The 16,187-nt window shown below is 37.8% G+C and overlaps 1 protein-coding gene across 1 annotated transcript in view; it reads left to right on the top strand.

Annotated features, from left to right (window-relative positions):
* The window catches only part of ZSWIM6 (zinc finger SWIM-type containing 6), a gene marked incomplete at its 5' end in the record, with an annotated part of 123,945 nt that overhangs the window by 38,529 nt on the left and 69,229 nt on the right, over positions 1–16,187 (top strand). The window contains 2 exons of the mRNA XM_080804337.1: positions 11,263–11,392; positions 15,133–15,489. Coding sequence (XP_080660463.1) covers positions 11,263–11,392; positions 15,133–15,489 — 487 coding nt within the window. The remainder of the gene's footprint in view (positions 1–11,262; positions 11,393–15,132; positions 15,490–16,187) is intronic.

Here is a 16,187-nt window from a genome sequence, read left to right as displayed (position 1 = left end):
TGTTTTATAATTTCTCACTACCTTTCTATGTGAAAAAGGCAAATTTGTGTCAACCTTAAATAGCAGGCTTCATACTCTTCCGGGAAGTTAGTTTGAATTATGATGAAACATTTGTTAAGCGAATGTATTTGATTTACAAATGTATGGCCATTTGTCTTCGCCTCAAAATTCCAGAATTTGAAAACGGCCGTGTAGTTCATTCCTCAGGTTTTTTGTTTTTGTTTTATACTGTGGCGTTTCATTTCACAGTATATCTAATATATTTGTATTTTAGGTAGCATTTATAAGTCTATTAATTCTGATTGATTAAAGTAGCTTTTATAAACATATTAATTCTGATTGATGAAAGACTAGACCGCGTACCTTTGGAGTGGTCTCTTACGTTGTTGAAGTATTATACTTTTGTCTGCATTTAATATGTGTATTTATGATGCAATAGAGTTGTCATCAGTCATTGGATCATATATATGATGTCCTTTTTTTGGTCATTATTTTTCTCCTTTAATCCCCATTAAAAACCTCTTCTGGAAATAATTCTTGTTTTGTCATTTGATGCCCAGTATTATGTGAGCTGTATGTAAATTTGAAGTCCCCTATTTTTATGAATGGGTAATAGAGCCTCTTGAGCCTGAGTAAGTTTGGTTACCTCCAAGTAAGTGGATACTTGTATTCCAGTTGCTTCTAAACGTCTTAAAAATAAACCAAATATACATATTAAATACAATTAAATTCTTTTTTTTAAAAAAGATTTTTATTTATTTATTTGACAGAGAGAGATCACAAGTAGGCAGAGAGGCAGGCAGAGAGAAAGAGAGAGGAGGAAGCAGGCCCCCTGCTGAGCAGAGGGCCCAATGTGGGACTCGATCCCAGGACCCTGAGATCATGACCTGAGCTGAAGGCAGAGGCTTAACCCACTGAGCCGCCCAGGCACCCACAATTAAAGTCTTTAAAAAAAACAAAAAACCAAGTCCCTCTAAGTCCATTGTAAACCAAAGAAAAAAAATAATTTGAGGTGAAAGTCTGGATTTTCATTAGCTGTTTTGAATGTGAGTATACATATTTTAAACGTGAGAGTGTGTGTGTATAGATAGATACATATATAAATGTAAAGTTTAAAATTTGAGGGTTTGTAAGGAGATCTACTAGGATGCCCTTTAAATAAATAAATGAAGAGAATAGATTTTGAACTCTGAAACACTCAACATAATTTCTTGCATATTTGGGGGAAATGTCTCTTGCTCTTTTTTAGGTACTGAAAGGATTGGACCACCCCCCGCCCCCCCAAGAAAGTAAGGGACCACTGCTTTAGTTCTTTAGCCTCTTTTTGCAGATATGAAAATGAGGCCAGTGGCTGAAGGTCAAATAGCTAATTAGTGGCAGAGCTGGGATTAAAACTCAAGTCTCTTTCCCAGGTCACTTCTTATTCCATTATACTGACAATCCTTAGGCACATTAGTTTGATTTTGAAAAACACATTAATCCACTATATACATAATTGGTACTTAATTAGCACTCTTAAATATTTGAAGACATTTGGGTTTACATTTCTTGTTTAAAATGAATGGTATTCAAAAATTTGGCACAGGAGTTCTGTTTTCTATTTTAAATTATTAATTTAAAAAAATCCTAATGTTTGGTAACACAAGATCGTATTATTCATAAGTTTTTTTTCTTTTTTAAAGATTTTATTTATTTATTTGACAGACAGAGATCACAAGTAGGCAGAGGCAGGCAGAGACAGAGGGGGAAACAGACTCTCCCCACTGAGCAGAGAGCCTGATGCAGGGCTCGATTGCAGGACCCTGAGATCATGACCTGAGTTGAAGGCAGAGGCTTAACCCACTGAGCCACCCAGGCACCCCTAGATCATATTATTCATAAACCATTTTATTTAACAGTTATTTGATGTTGAGAGGATAATTGTGGTTGGAACTCTGGGCCAATACCTGTATTTTTCTGATTCTTTCTATAATGTTAACGAATACCACGTCCCAACAGAAATAACTTCCCTCGTCTAAAAGGGAATCTGTCTGTTCATGTGTATTATAAACACTTTGTTTTCAGAAAAAATAAATACAACCAAGTTGTTATTTAAAATATTGTATATTTATTGTTAGTGGCACTTTCGTGAGATTTTGAAAAAGTCACACTTACACAGGGTAATTATCTATAGTAAGAATTTAATTCTCACTAACTACTCCTTCACATACCCTTCCTGTATGATAAGGCACATAGATCATTTGTTTTCAGACTTTGCTCTCTTGCAGCTTTTCATACCAGAGCAATTCTGTATATAGTATTCAGATTTCATTTAACCTTTCTACTAAATAAAATTTTTATATTTTCATTATTTATTCTCTGCTCAAATACTGATCATATGATATATGCCAGGTGCTGTTCTACATACTTAGGCACGCCATCAAGATCTTAACAGTCCCTCCTTCATTGGACACCATGTACTGTTCCTTTGTATTATGGAATAGACTCTAGTGCAGGAATTGCATGTTAGACTCTTTCGGGTCTCTCTCAAATAGATATGTGAGCTTTGCCACTCATGTTTCTAGGTTTTGGAGGTAAAATATTGTAAACACTTTCCTTGACCATTATGGGTTGAGAGTGTCTGGTATTTTGGTTCATTGAATATTAATAGATACTTCTAGTTGGGAGAATGCCAGATGAACTTTTAAATCTCAAGTTGTGGTACAGATAACAAAGTTGGTGTCTTTTCTTTTGTATTGCCTTATACGAAGATTGACTTTCAACAATAGGCTTACTTTTCCCAATAAATAATTAGTACTTCAATAGTAGAAGGGAAGTATTGTTGATGAGACATTTCCAGCCTTGAAGCCACTCACATCTGAGTTGGTTTAAACTCTTGGAGAAAAGTGACAAAAGCCTGTCAATTGGCTCATGTTGATAGACGATTCTAAACTCTCAGTTGAGCCTTTACTTGAGCAATCCTACTGCTCTCCTTGAAATATGTGTTTTCTCTTCTTTTTTTTCCTTTTTTTCCTTTCTTTTCCTATAGCTGTTCTAGACCTGATACTCCCATTCTTCTTTAAAGTTCTAGTAAATAGGGGCGCCTGGGTGGCTCAGTGGGTTAAAGCCTCTGCCTTCGGTTCAGCTCATGATCTTGGGGTCCTGGCATCGAGCCCAGCATCGGGTTTTCCGCTTGGCACGGAGCCTGCTTTCCCCTCTCTCTGCCTGCCTCTCTGCCTACTTGTGATCTGTCTGTCAAAATAAATAAATAAATCTTAAAAAATATATATAAAGTTCTAGTAAATAGTGGTGCCTGGGTGGTGCATAGTCTTGGTTTCTGCTCAGGTTGTAATCTTAGGGTTGTGACATTGAGCCCCGAGTTGGGCTCTGTGCTCAGTGCAGAGTCTGCTGTATGCTCTCTCTCCCTCTTCTCCCTGCTGTGCTCACACACACTCTCTCTCCCTTTTGCTCTCTCTAAAATACATAAGTCTTCAAAAGTAAAGTTCTAGTAGGACTCCGTTTACTGTGTAAGTTCTCAAAGCTGTTACCATTCTGAGGTACATTCTCAGTCTCCAGAAGGGTGATGCTGGATGCAACTTAATCCAAACTTGTATAACATTATGGAACACCACCCTCCCCTCTTCCCTTTTGATGAATACCTGTTAATGTATATAGAACTCAGTTTGGGAAATGGGGGTCTGTACTCTGTTTTGCTTCTTGCTTATTTCTCAATACAGCTTTGATCTGACTTCTTAGCTATCAGTGGCCCAATAATTCAGTGAATTCTCAGAACTGGAGCCCATGTGTTATTCATGGATACTTCTCTGGAGCCTTGTACATTACCTGTTACCAAGTGAGGGGATTAGGGAAGTGATTGTTGAATTGTATAGCCACTCATGTGCATAATTAATGGATGGGAAGGGAAAGAATACTGCCGTTTAGGTGGTGAAGGCAGACAAGATGATTTGATGCATTAATTTCATTTCATTTTTAATGGACTTACATGTTTATTTTTCTATATCTTATAGATTTGGTATAAATTTAACCTGTATTTATGCAATCATAGAATTTTTTAGAATAAATTTGGTTCCTAGATATAGAACACAAAAAGCTATCATGCATTAAGAATATCAGTTGTAGGGGTGCCTAGGTGGCTCATTTGGTTAAGTGTCTGCCTTCAGTTCAGGTCATGATCTCTGCATCTGGGATCAAGCCCCATGTCGGTCCAGTTCCTAGCTCATCAGGGAGTCTGCTTCTCCCTCTGCCCCTCCCTGCTGCTTATGCTCTCTCTCTCTGTGCCTCTCTGTCTTAAATAAAATCTTAAAAAAGAATATCCGTTGTAGGCAGATGGTTAAAACTTACGTAGGTAAAAATTAAGTGTTTACTTTTATACTGAATTTCAGTGTTTTAAAAAATTCTCCCCACATGCTAGTGTGTTACATGTTATACATAACTACAGCAATAACAGTATTTATCCTTTTTTTCTCTCCTTCCCTGGGCCATAACTTCGATGAGCTTTGAGAAGACCCTTGCTTCAACTTTGTGGCAGCCAGGACAAGTCAAAGGTCTTGTGTGAGTGTGTGTGACAGTGACCACCCTTTGTCTTGTCTTGAATACTCTCCATTACTGCTGTCTACCTTCCTAATTTTCTAGAAATCGTCTAATATAACCTATTTTCCTTATTTAATGCAATAGAAAAGAAAAAAGAACAAGAAGTAAGATATGAAGCAACTTGCCCATGGGGCAGACATTAGATAATGGCTGAGATTAGAACCGGGAGCCCAGTCTCTCTCTGCCTTGTTTACTTTGAGTGCTGTAATCCATCTTCTTCTCTGGAAAGTGGCTGAATCGCATCAGAGGGCTGGGCATCTGTGGGTTAAAGAGAACTTTGGAGTGTCCTGTTGGTAAAATAGGCTGGGCCAGACAGTAGGGCAAAGCCTCACTGATGATGACTGTCAGTGTTTATACTTGGTGTGTGGTCATTACCAGGCTTCCAGAACATGTGTTGGACATAATTTATATGGCAGATTTTTTCCTCAAGAAGACTGAGCACCTTTTTGATTTTACTAAAAGCACTTTTGTATCTCTTAAGTAATTTATATTCACTGTAGAAACTTTAGGAAAAGCACTTCCCCCACACCAACCAAAACAAGGAAAAAAAAACCCATCTGTAATCACACTGAGCCAAGATATGAGTAGGAATATCTTAGTAAATTTCATCTACTTTCTGAGGAGTTGACTGGTCTCTTTGCTTCTCTTTTATTACTATGTACTAAAGGGAAAAAAATGTACCACTTAGCCAAGGTATAAACGCCATCTACTCACTGTTCTTAAAGGCATATACATAGAACAGAGAAGATTTTCTTCTCAGCTGGATCTCCATTTACAGGGAAATAACAATACTTACAGCCTTGGCAAGCCTAGTGTTCCTTGGGATTCTTTGAAGAGACCAGAAGCTCTAACTTCACTCTGCTCATCAGGCCATAAATTAACTGGGAATGAAAAGCTGTGGTCACTTTTTCTTCCACATTAAGAACTGCAAGTTTCCTTATGGTTGCATCCAACTTTAAATTAGTTTCCAGCTCAGTGACAAGATGGACTTGAGCTGTGAAAACAATTTTAAATACATTGACACGGAAGGTAAACATTAGGGATAAAAAAGGTGTTATACATTTTGGAAGAGAGATCTTTAAAGGCAGGAGTGAAAAATTGCTTCATGAAACTAGAAGTTATTTTGAGACAAACTTAAGTCTTCTAATTTTCCTTCTTTCCTCCCCTGTTTGGAATCAAATCACATTTTAAGAATGTGTTATGTAAAATGTGGGCAAATTTTTAAAAACAATAGTTCCATTAATTTGGAAATATGAATATATTAGAGTAGAATTACTACAATAACAACAACCTTTGTCCATTATTGTAATGGAAATGCTAGCATGCTCTTGGGAGCTTGGCATTCTCAACAGCTTACACGCTCTCGCCAAAAGGCTCTCGCCAAAAGGCTAGGGTTTTGGTACACGTTGGATGTGCCAAGCTTCCAAGAGTATTACATTTCCATTACAATCATGATGATAGCAGGCATTCCATACAAGGAATCCTTGTGGTGGTTAACATATATTGTCAGTTCTACTCCTTACAGCTGTCCTGGAAGATAGGTATTATTAACCCCTTTTAACAGATGAAAAAAAAAATCAAGGCTAAGTGACTTGTCTGAGGTTATTTAATGCAGATGTGTTGAATTAGAAGGAGATTCTGAAGTACTACCTCACCTTGTGTTATCCTGTATGTTCTGTTGCCTCTGACTTTTTCATACAGGCAAAAAATATTTTACTAAACTAGTTGCCATTATTTTTTTCATTAATTGGTTGTTTTGAATACACAAAGAATCATCAGTTATGAGGAATCCATGGGACATTGTGAAATGATCTCTTTGTAAAAGTAAATACTCTTTAATTTTTAAGTTTTAATTTAGATTTTGAATGGAGGTTTTTCTTAAAGTAGGATGGTGTAGTTATAAGTATTAACAATTAGGATAGTAGTACATTTTTTTGTTACACTGGAATTTTAAAAAAATTTTTTCTTTCTTAATGCTGAGACCAGTTTAATATCCCATACCTGACTTTGTGGACTAGGGAGCATATAGATTACATAATAAGCTAGAAATGGTCTACATTCTTTATAATCACAAGGTATATATTCTTTCCTGTTCTATTTACTTTGTTCACTTAAGTGTATTTTGACTAGAAAAGACTTGTTTAAGCTGCAATTCTAATCATCTCCATCATTGGTTCCCCAGGCCAGCAGCAGCAGCATCACTTGGGATCATAAAATGGGGCCCAGCAATCTGTAGGATAACAAGTTCTCCAGGTGATTCTGATGCACATTCCAATTCAAGAAGCCCCATTCTATATGTTCCACATACCAAGAGCCTAAGAGGATTTGTGCATTCTTTCATCTAACAAATGCTTCTTAAGTTTGCTTCAGGGTAGTCCTCTGTGATGGAAATGCCATAGATCCTGTTGTCTTAGATGATGTCACAGACCTCTGTTGCTAGTTTAACGCAGTGTAAGAGGGGAATGGACTCTAAATTAGAGATAACTGTTAGTTGAGTTTAAAGTATCCTGGGCTGGAGGCCAAAGCTTTTAGTTATTTGTGACTTTTGCAGGGCAGGGCAAGCACGGCTTGAAGAGCCCCATCACTTCCTTCACTGACACAGTTACAAAGGGCCTGGCTTGTCTGGGTTGTTGTGGATCTTTGGGCTACAGAGATAAAAGACAGTGTCCTGCCTCCAAGGGTCTTAAACCTTAACCCACTTACTGTCTGGATCTGTTAGTTTGCCTTCTTTCATCCCTTTAGATCATTTATGTGTTGGTGTGGAGAGTTTTTACGTTTGCATATTTATCGCTTAGATTATAGAAACCCACGTTCCTAACAGTTTTTCAGAGCCCTCCTTATTAATTCAGAGTGTCTTTTACCACTACCTCTCAGAGACAACCTCAGCTTGTAAAAAGGGGAGTATGATCATAGCCTACTTTGCAGGATGGTTGCGAGAGCTAAGTGTGTCCTAGTCTGGGCCTTGGGCATTAGGAATTGGGTTAGGGCCAAGATGTGGGGGCTCATGCTGGGATTGAGGGCTCGGGCCCAGAGCTTCAGGGTGTGGGTGGAGAAATTTGACCACTGAAGCTTGCATTCTCCCCTCCTTGTTCTGAGTACACTTTTTCTCCTTAGCTCTTGGCCCTGGTAAACAGAATTAGTCTCTAGAGTTTCCCCTTTACCTTCCTCTCCTAAAGCAAACAACCAAGCATTTCTAAAGGTTGTTTGGCTGTAAGTAACAACAGGAAATAGACAGGTAAAAAGGACGTTCTGTCTTCTCCTTGATCTAGGCCTGGACACTGGGAAGTAAGACAAAGGTGTGTAGAGGTGCTAAGAGTTGGTGTTAGGACACCAAAGGGCTCTAATAAACTTAATTTGTACTTCTGAAGTTGAAGACCCAGGTGAGAGACCATGTGGGGGAGGGGAAGAGGAGGAATCACTGAACTGTAGGGGTGGCAATTAGGAGTTGGGGGCTATGTAGATGGAGCAAGGGAGCTGGTCTGATCTGGCCTTTAAGAAGGGTGGAGGCTAGAACTACTTTAGGACCCAAGAAAGTAGAATTTAGAAGATAGGACAAATAATGAAAATTCCTAAGCACTGTGCAGTTTTACAGTTGAGCAGACAAGTCAAATTCTGCCTAATTTGTTTATACCCCTTCCCATCCCTCCCATTCTGAGGCTAGACAGTGGTTGTTTCCCTAAAATATGCATGTTAAAATACAGAAATGCATTCTGGAAAATTAGTTGTGCCCTTCAAGATTTGGCATGACAAGGAATGATGTGTTGGTTTTTTGTTTTTTGTTTTTTTAATTCAGTGCATTCTCCTTAAACTAATGCTCCTTCTAGGTGCTTATTGCAGGTAGCTAAATTAATGGATAAGTGTTTTTTCTTTAGAAATAATTTTAAATAACTATTGCCATTCATATCTAATAACACAGTTATTGTGATCATATGGGCCCTTATATGAAATGGTGCAAGAATATACATTAACTAGAAAATAAAAGCGATGCTGAACAGAATGCCGCTGGGAGCTCTTGGTTGGACCCATCCAGTGCATGCTCCGTAAATTTTTATGTTGTTTATACGGTGTGCTGTGGGTTACAGTCTGGTCTTTGCATTAATTTGCCATTGTCTTTCTCTCAGATATTAATGAGGTGTAGGAGTGATTCCATCCCAGATAAGACATTTTTAAGGTGAACTTAAAAATAAAGCTTTTCCTTTAAAAAATAATTTTTGTGGAAGACGGAAACTGCTTCATTAGTGATTGCCGGCAAAATCTCCTAATGTCTTTCTATAAGCTGTTTAAGCTTAGTATTAGAAATGAGTGCTAGAGAATTTAATTAGCCAGCTTAGAGGATGCAGTCTCTCTAATTTAGGATTTCCCTTTGAGAAAATTATGTAGTTGGAGAAGGAATATCATACTTTAGACAAGTCAGTTTTTGAGTTGTTTAATGCTGCCATCTTGGGCTCTCCATCACATCTGTGTCACAGATCAGGAAATTGTGCTCGATTTGAATTAGATTTTTTTGTTTTTAAATTGATAATTGCAACATGGCATGTTGTTGGATTGTGTGCGGTATTTATCAGACTTAGGAAAGGTGAAAGTTAGGTAGGTATTTGGAGGCAATGATTAACTCATCTGTTTTACCAAGGGGACACATAACCAGCTATTAGTTACTCTGCATTTAGCCAATATAATGGGTTTAGTCAACCAATGAATACTTTGTTATGCGAGTGTTAAATGTTAACACTTTTGCATTTTTAGACTTAGCTTAAAAAAAAATTACAGAAAAACCTGTCATAACCCTTACCACCCTTTCAGCCATAACATTACATTGCCTTGGTTTCTGCCTTTAATTTCCCCAGGGATTCTTTTTATTTAGGAAAAGGGTGAAAGATGTATTTGTGTAAGTACTACACCAGTGCTTCTGTTAAATCCTTTTTCAACAAAGAATATGTAACTTGAGCGCCTCATGCACAGGGTGCATATTTTTCTGAAAAGAATGTACCCCGAAAAAAGTAGTTTTTAGTGTGTATTTATTTCATGTCTGCCAGTTTATTTTTGCTTAGAAATCTTCTAATGCTTTGCATTTGTAGCCATTTTTCGGTTAACTGAATGTATGTATGTATGTATGTATGTACACACACATACACACACAAAATAGCTAAACTTTAGAAATTCTTTGTGTATTTTAAAGCAGTTGTCCTTCCAGTCTGGTGTCACACATCTCCTAGTCCCCTTTAAAATGCAACGGAAATCCAACTTTAGATAGGAAAATCAGTTTTTCAGGGAAAGTTCATTTTAGAATATCAGTGATGGAGTAAATATTTGCTTTCTAGAAACTTTAATTAATCCTTGTTAATGTGAGATTAATGTAGATGATATGAATATGTGTTCATGGGTAAGAAATTTGTCCCTTCAGTGTTTCTATGCTGAGTCTTACTACTGACCAGATAGATGCAAGTAATGCCATTGAAAGATGATTTGATGAAGAGTATTTATTTTTTTCCATTTCTTAGCAGCACATTATAATTGCAGTTTTTGGTCCTTCTGATTCATTTTTAATGATTGAGGATCCTACATCTCCTTTGCTTATGAGGATTATGCCTATTACTGTTTGAAATTAAAGCTGAGGGGAAAAAAAACTATTCACCAAATAACAGTAATAAAGTTGTTAACATACCTTTAATAATAAAGAACATACCTTTATGAACAAAATAACTGTAGCCCCCAAACAAAAGATATTTTAGTGGAAGAGGTGGCTTTGTATTACATTTTTGAAAATCTTCATAATGTCTGTCTTTGTGGAAAGAGCTGGATTTTCCTGTCTCTGTGTTCATTCTGTTGTGATATCACACATCCTGTAGCCTCTGGAAAATTAAATGTACGCTTGGGAGGGAGAGTTTAAAAGGTCAGTGACGTCTAGGTAGAATTATGGAGAAAAAATGATCTTTAAGAACCCATGAAAGAGTTTTGGGGATCCTGTGGGTATATCCTGACCACATTTTGAGAATCGCTACATTATAACATTGTAGAAATGTGTATGGGTGCTAAAACAAAATAAATCTCTCTCCTATTGTTTTCTGGTTTCTCTGTGTATAAAGTTATACTCATGCACAGAATTAACTGTGTGTTGGTGGAACTTAATAGAAAAATGGGGAAAGAAAGTTGAATTAAACAAAGGTGTAACTGACTCTGAAGATGTTTGGTTTTGTTGTCAAACAGCAGTGATCCCTCTAGTGTCATTCAACTCACTTACCTCAGACATTTTCAGTGGCCACACTTATGTTACAAGCCATTTCTCAAGTGAGACCTCCAGCCCCCCTTCCAAGATTCCAGTAGCAAAGATTAAAGAAAAAGTGTTGTACATGAAGGGAATGTGTCCTGCACCCCTCCCCTGTTTCTCCAGCTGTGAAGGGAAGGAAAGAGAAATAAAATTTAATGAGCACTTTTACTATGTGCCAGGTGCTTTACGTATGTTATTTCATTTAAATCCTCAAAACAACCCGAGGAGGTGTTTCTAGCCACATTTTGCAAACGAATAGAGGAAGACTCAGAGAGGTTAAATAACATGTCCAGAGCACACAGCATTTATTTAAGTGAGAGAGCTTGACAGGAATCAAAATGCCTCTACTACCAAAGCTTCTACAGTGCCGTGCCTTGGTTTTTGCTTTGTTTTTCTTTGGTCTGCAGATTGAGGATGTGGATACAAATGTTTTTTGGGGCTCACTGATAAAACCTGATGGTGATGAGACAATTTGCCCTGTGAGGTTTGCTCTTATGGGATTAACTGTCTTTGACAGATTGTATTTTGGAAAGTCAAGTAAATATGTTTATAAGAAAAGGTTTATGTAATTTTTTCAGTTTTAGTTCTTTGAAAATTAATTGCCCATGTTTTACTACAAAGTGCAGAATTGCCTCTTTCTTTGTCCTCAGTTCTGTCATACAGAACAGTTAACTATACCAGAAAGAGATTTTTTATTTGTGAATCTACAACAGTGGGTCATCAAGGTTTATCTGAACTCCAGAAAGGCAAAATCCATTTTTAGGAGCATTATTTTGTTTCAGAAACCCAAGAGACAAGACCAGCTGTGGGTAGGGAGTAAGGGCTGGAGGAAGGATGGCTTATGTAGCTGTCTAGGTATTGTTGAGGGAGAAGTATTCTCCTTGTTTCCTCTGTGGGTGCTCTGGCATGATTTAGGACCAGCCGAGAGTGAGTTGGGATTTCAAAGGTTTCTCAAATCAGGAGGACCACACAATCCTAAAAGGAGGCCTGATGAAGTTCCTGCATGCTGCCTTAGTATTGCATAGTCTTATAAAATAATATACCAGCTCTTTCTTATGTGTGTGTATGTAATTTTCCTTTATTTAAAGTGAAGCCAATCACCTCTAGGAACATCACCCATCCCAACCTAAAAGTAAAATGGGGGAACCCCCATACAAATAACGTCAGAGTATTGAATAGCTGCTACAAAACTAGTCAAATGAGAGGCACAGCTGGCCTGAGGGCAAAGAATTTTCTATGAAAAAGACTAACTGTGGGAGAGGAGATCTTGTGATGGCTGATAGTGGAAAAAAGTAACAAAAAGCCCACTTAAAAAATACTGTCTCCTGCAGATGCCTGTTATAGGGAGTGTTGCCCCCATCAATTGGTAACACCAGATGGTCAGCTGATTAGGGTGTCAAGGTAGAACTTACGACATTAGGAAATCTTTCTAAGAAAAAGGAGTTTGGGTACTTGAAAGATGTCTAGAATTGCTTAGAAAATGAACATTCATGAAATATCTTAATCTTTGGGGTGCCTGGGTGGCTCAGTGGGTTAAGTCTCTGCCTTGGGCTCAGGTCATGATCTCAGGGTCCTGGGATCCAGCTGCATCGGACTCAGCTCAGTGGGGAGCCTACTTCCCCCTTTCTCTCTGCCTGCCTCTCTGCCTACTTGTGATCTCTCTGTCAAATAAATAAGTAAAATCTTTTAAAAAAAAATCTTAATCCTTGATGATACCAGATTAAGTGTTACTCTGTAAGACGTGTATATATTTATGTGTGCTCGCACATATCCCCTTGAATTAAATTGTTTTGGAAGTCACAGTATTCTATAATTTACTTTTTAAAAGACTATGAGATTAGTAAATATTTGTTGTAATGAAGCTGAATAGTGAGTTTTACCTTTCATGATAGCAGCATTCAATATATACTTTACTTCTTTCTAACTTTTACATCTGAAACAGTTTTCTGTAAAACTATGTGAAGGATTCATCACTTTTCTTAAGGGGCTCTTCTTTGGTAGTTAAATCAGCCTGTTTTGAAGCACCTGTTAAGTTATCCCCTTACAGACTAAATACTAACTAGTCTAGATCTTGGATCTTCAATTGTCTTGGCTTTGCCTGTGATTGGAGAAGTTCTCTAATGTTACTTTCATGGAGAGACAAAGATGTTGACACTTTGGTGGATTAGGAAAGACAATAAGCTGGGAAGGATCAATTTTATAAATGGTCAATTTATGATAAATCTTTCCCCATAGTGATTACTGGTTTCTTTGTACACATATATGTATGTTACGGGTGGAAAATATTGAGATCCCTTGCACTAAACATACAGAATATACTTGAGAACTTTTTGAATTGTCTTGTACGATCCACTGTTTGTTTTTTCTATCTTAATCTGTGCCTGTCCTGTGGATTTTAAATTAGTGTATGCTTATAGTACGTCTGGTATATAACAAGGTAAGTTTCCCTTATTATTCTTCACTTTTGAAATTTTCTTGGGTGTTTACTTTTTCTGTGACTTTCCTCATGGGAAAAAATCATTAAAAATGTTTAAAAATATGATTTTACATCACTATGTATCTTTAATTCTTGTTTTCAAAAAACTTCTTGACTGAAAGAGGCAAAGGAGACTGGAATACTCATTCTGAAACAGATAATCCCTTTGTAAGAAAAACAAAAGTTATCATATTACAATAAATTTCTTGTCATGAAGTTTAATAGTAACTTTAGGGATTGTTCTTTTTAAATTGATTAATTTGGTAAAGATTATTACCACATGTTTCTCTTTCCACTATGTTACTATATATGAATTATTAGGATGAAATTATATTACTCTGAAAGATTTCTTTGAGTTGTAAGTAGTGTTTCTTCCAGCTCTCTGGCCTGATTATCATCCCTTGGGGAAGATAGTAAGTAGGGTTCAGGTGCCCCACCTGTGAGTCTTAGGCATCATCTGGCTGTCATTGTCATGTTCTATGTCTGCCATCCCTCTCAGGTTTCTTACATGGTAAAAATCTTTATCTTTGTGAATGAAGACGGTGACTTGCTCAGTGAACTTTAGTCAAGTAGCATAGGTAGTGGAAAGCTGAAGGAGAGCCAGAGGCTTCCTTTTGGAGCTTAGGTTTCTGTCAGGTACCCAAAATCTTGAGGTAGATCAGTGTCCAGAAGTTTCCCCAAGTGATCTCCTTTAGCCCTTACCTCTGAATTTGGCTATCAGAGAAAGAGATGGAACTGAGGGGAAGTCCCTCCCCTCTCCCCCAAATTTAGGATTAGCTTTCCACATATTTATAGAAACGTAAGGAGGAAGTTTTTGTCCACCGGCCACACAGGCCAGGACTGACTGCTGGCAGTGTGGTGGGAGGCAATTTTCAGAAGGCTGTGAGCTCTTCCTATGGCTATCCAAGGGTTGGCCGGGGCGGGGGGTTGTTGCGTGTGTGGGGTGAATGTCCCATGTCTGGACTATTATAAGCAGTGGCCACATGGCTCGTTGGACAGGGAGGATGTGGAGGATTTGTGTGTAGTTCTAAGTTTAAGTTGTGAAGCCCCTTTCCACTTGGCGATTTTGTATGCTCGTGTGTGTGCGCGTGCGTGCGTGTGTGCATGGGTGTGTGTGAGCTTATTTAACAACCTTGCATGTGTATCAGCTTGTTATGAGTTACTTAGACTGTGGTATGTATGAGATCTGGTGGACTTTGCAGTTCCACCAGTAGACATTGCTAATGGACATTGCTGTATTGGGTCCTATGTCATGCATGTTACATAAAGGATTATTAAATGAACAAGTTTATCTTATCAGTGTGTGTGTGAAAAATCCACCCGAGTTGCAGTTTTGGTTGGAGGATGCTAGTGTCTGCCTGGAATAAAGGTGGAGGGAAGGGAGAGTTTGTTCAGTAGAAAACCAAGCTGGCCTACTCTACTTGGAAAAGTTTAAAAAAGAAAAGAAAACCACTGATTTTTGTCAGGTATACCACAGTTTTGGAGTAATTATGGCTTATTAGTGCTGTGAACTAACAACTTCCTGTAGGTGTGATGGCAGCGTATTGCTATAAGTGGTTTTGTATGGCTATGTCAAATACTTCAGCATGTCTGTTGAATACCATTTCTTTTTTTACCTGTGAGATGTGGAGAAGGGGAGGTGCGGAGGATGTTTGAGTGGCCTGAATGTTTTTACTTGAAAATAAAAACTGTCATTTTTTCCCCTTGCAGCTGTCAAGTACTACGCATTTCAAAGAATTATAAATCCTTTATAGCATCTGAAGGCAGCAGCTAAACTCTCTCTTCCCTTTCTCTCACATAGGTTTTCACTTGAGTGGCACAGTGACAGAACCTGCAATACAATCGGAGCCAGAAACTGTTTGCAACGTGGCCATCAGCTTTGATCGTTGCAAGATTACCTCAGTGACCTGCAGCTGTGGAAACAAGGACATATTTTATTGTGCTCATGTTGTGGCACTGTCTTTATACCGCATCCGCAAGCCAGATCAGGTCAAACTGCATCTTCCCATTTCAGAGACTCTCTTTCAAATGAATAGAGACCAACTACAAAAGTTTGTACAGTATTTGATCACAGTGCACCACACAGAAGTTTTGCCAACTGCTCAGAAATTAGCAGATGAAATTCTTTCCCAGAATTCAGAAATCAACCAAGTTCACGGTGAGTTATAGACATTCATTCTGTAGAGTTCTTCTCTTACTCTTTTTCATTTATAAATTCTGTTCTTCTGCATAAAAATGAATTAAATGTGACTTTAGGTCATCAGCATTGCTCTTAAGTAGCCAAGAGAGATTTAAAAAAAAGTTTAAATTATTTTTATTACTGAAGTATAGTTGACATACTGAGATTTTTAAGTTTAGTTTTGCATCCTAAAATATTTCTTTTGAAGTGTTTTTTGTATTCTACTAGATACCAAGCCTTTTGTGCTCGGAAAATTTCTCATTTATTGAAATTTGTCTCTTACACTTTTTCATTTAGGAAAATTTCATCAGATACTAGATACTCATTACAGAAAACACGGACTTAGTCATTTAATTCACCTTTGTCAGCTTTTATCAGTAAACTGACTTGCACATACTCCAGTTTTTTTTTTTCCCCTTTTCTTTAAAATTTTATTTTCTAAAGCTGGACATTTCTTTCTTTCCCTTCCTCTCTCACTCTCTGTCTTTTTTCTTTTCCTTCTTTCCTTCCTTCCTCTCTCACTCTTTCTCTTTTCTCTCCCTTCCCTCCCTTCCTTCCTCTGTTCCTTCCATCCTTTTTTTAGTGTGTGTGTGGGGGGGTGTCAGGCAGAGATAGAGGGAGAGACTCTTAAGCAGACTCCACGCCCAGCACACAGCCTGACTTGGGGCTTGATCTCA

This window comes from Martes martes (assembly GCF_963455335.1).
Source record: "Martes martes genome assembly, chromosome: 5".
Lineage (NCBI taxonomy): Eukaryota > Metazoa > Chordata > Mammalia > Carnivora > Mustelidae > Martes > Martes martes.
The sequence above is the reverse complement of the archived record's forward strand: the minus strand, read 5'-3'. Positions and strand labels throughout refer to the sequence as shown.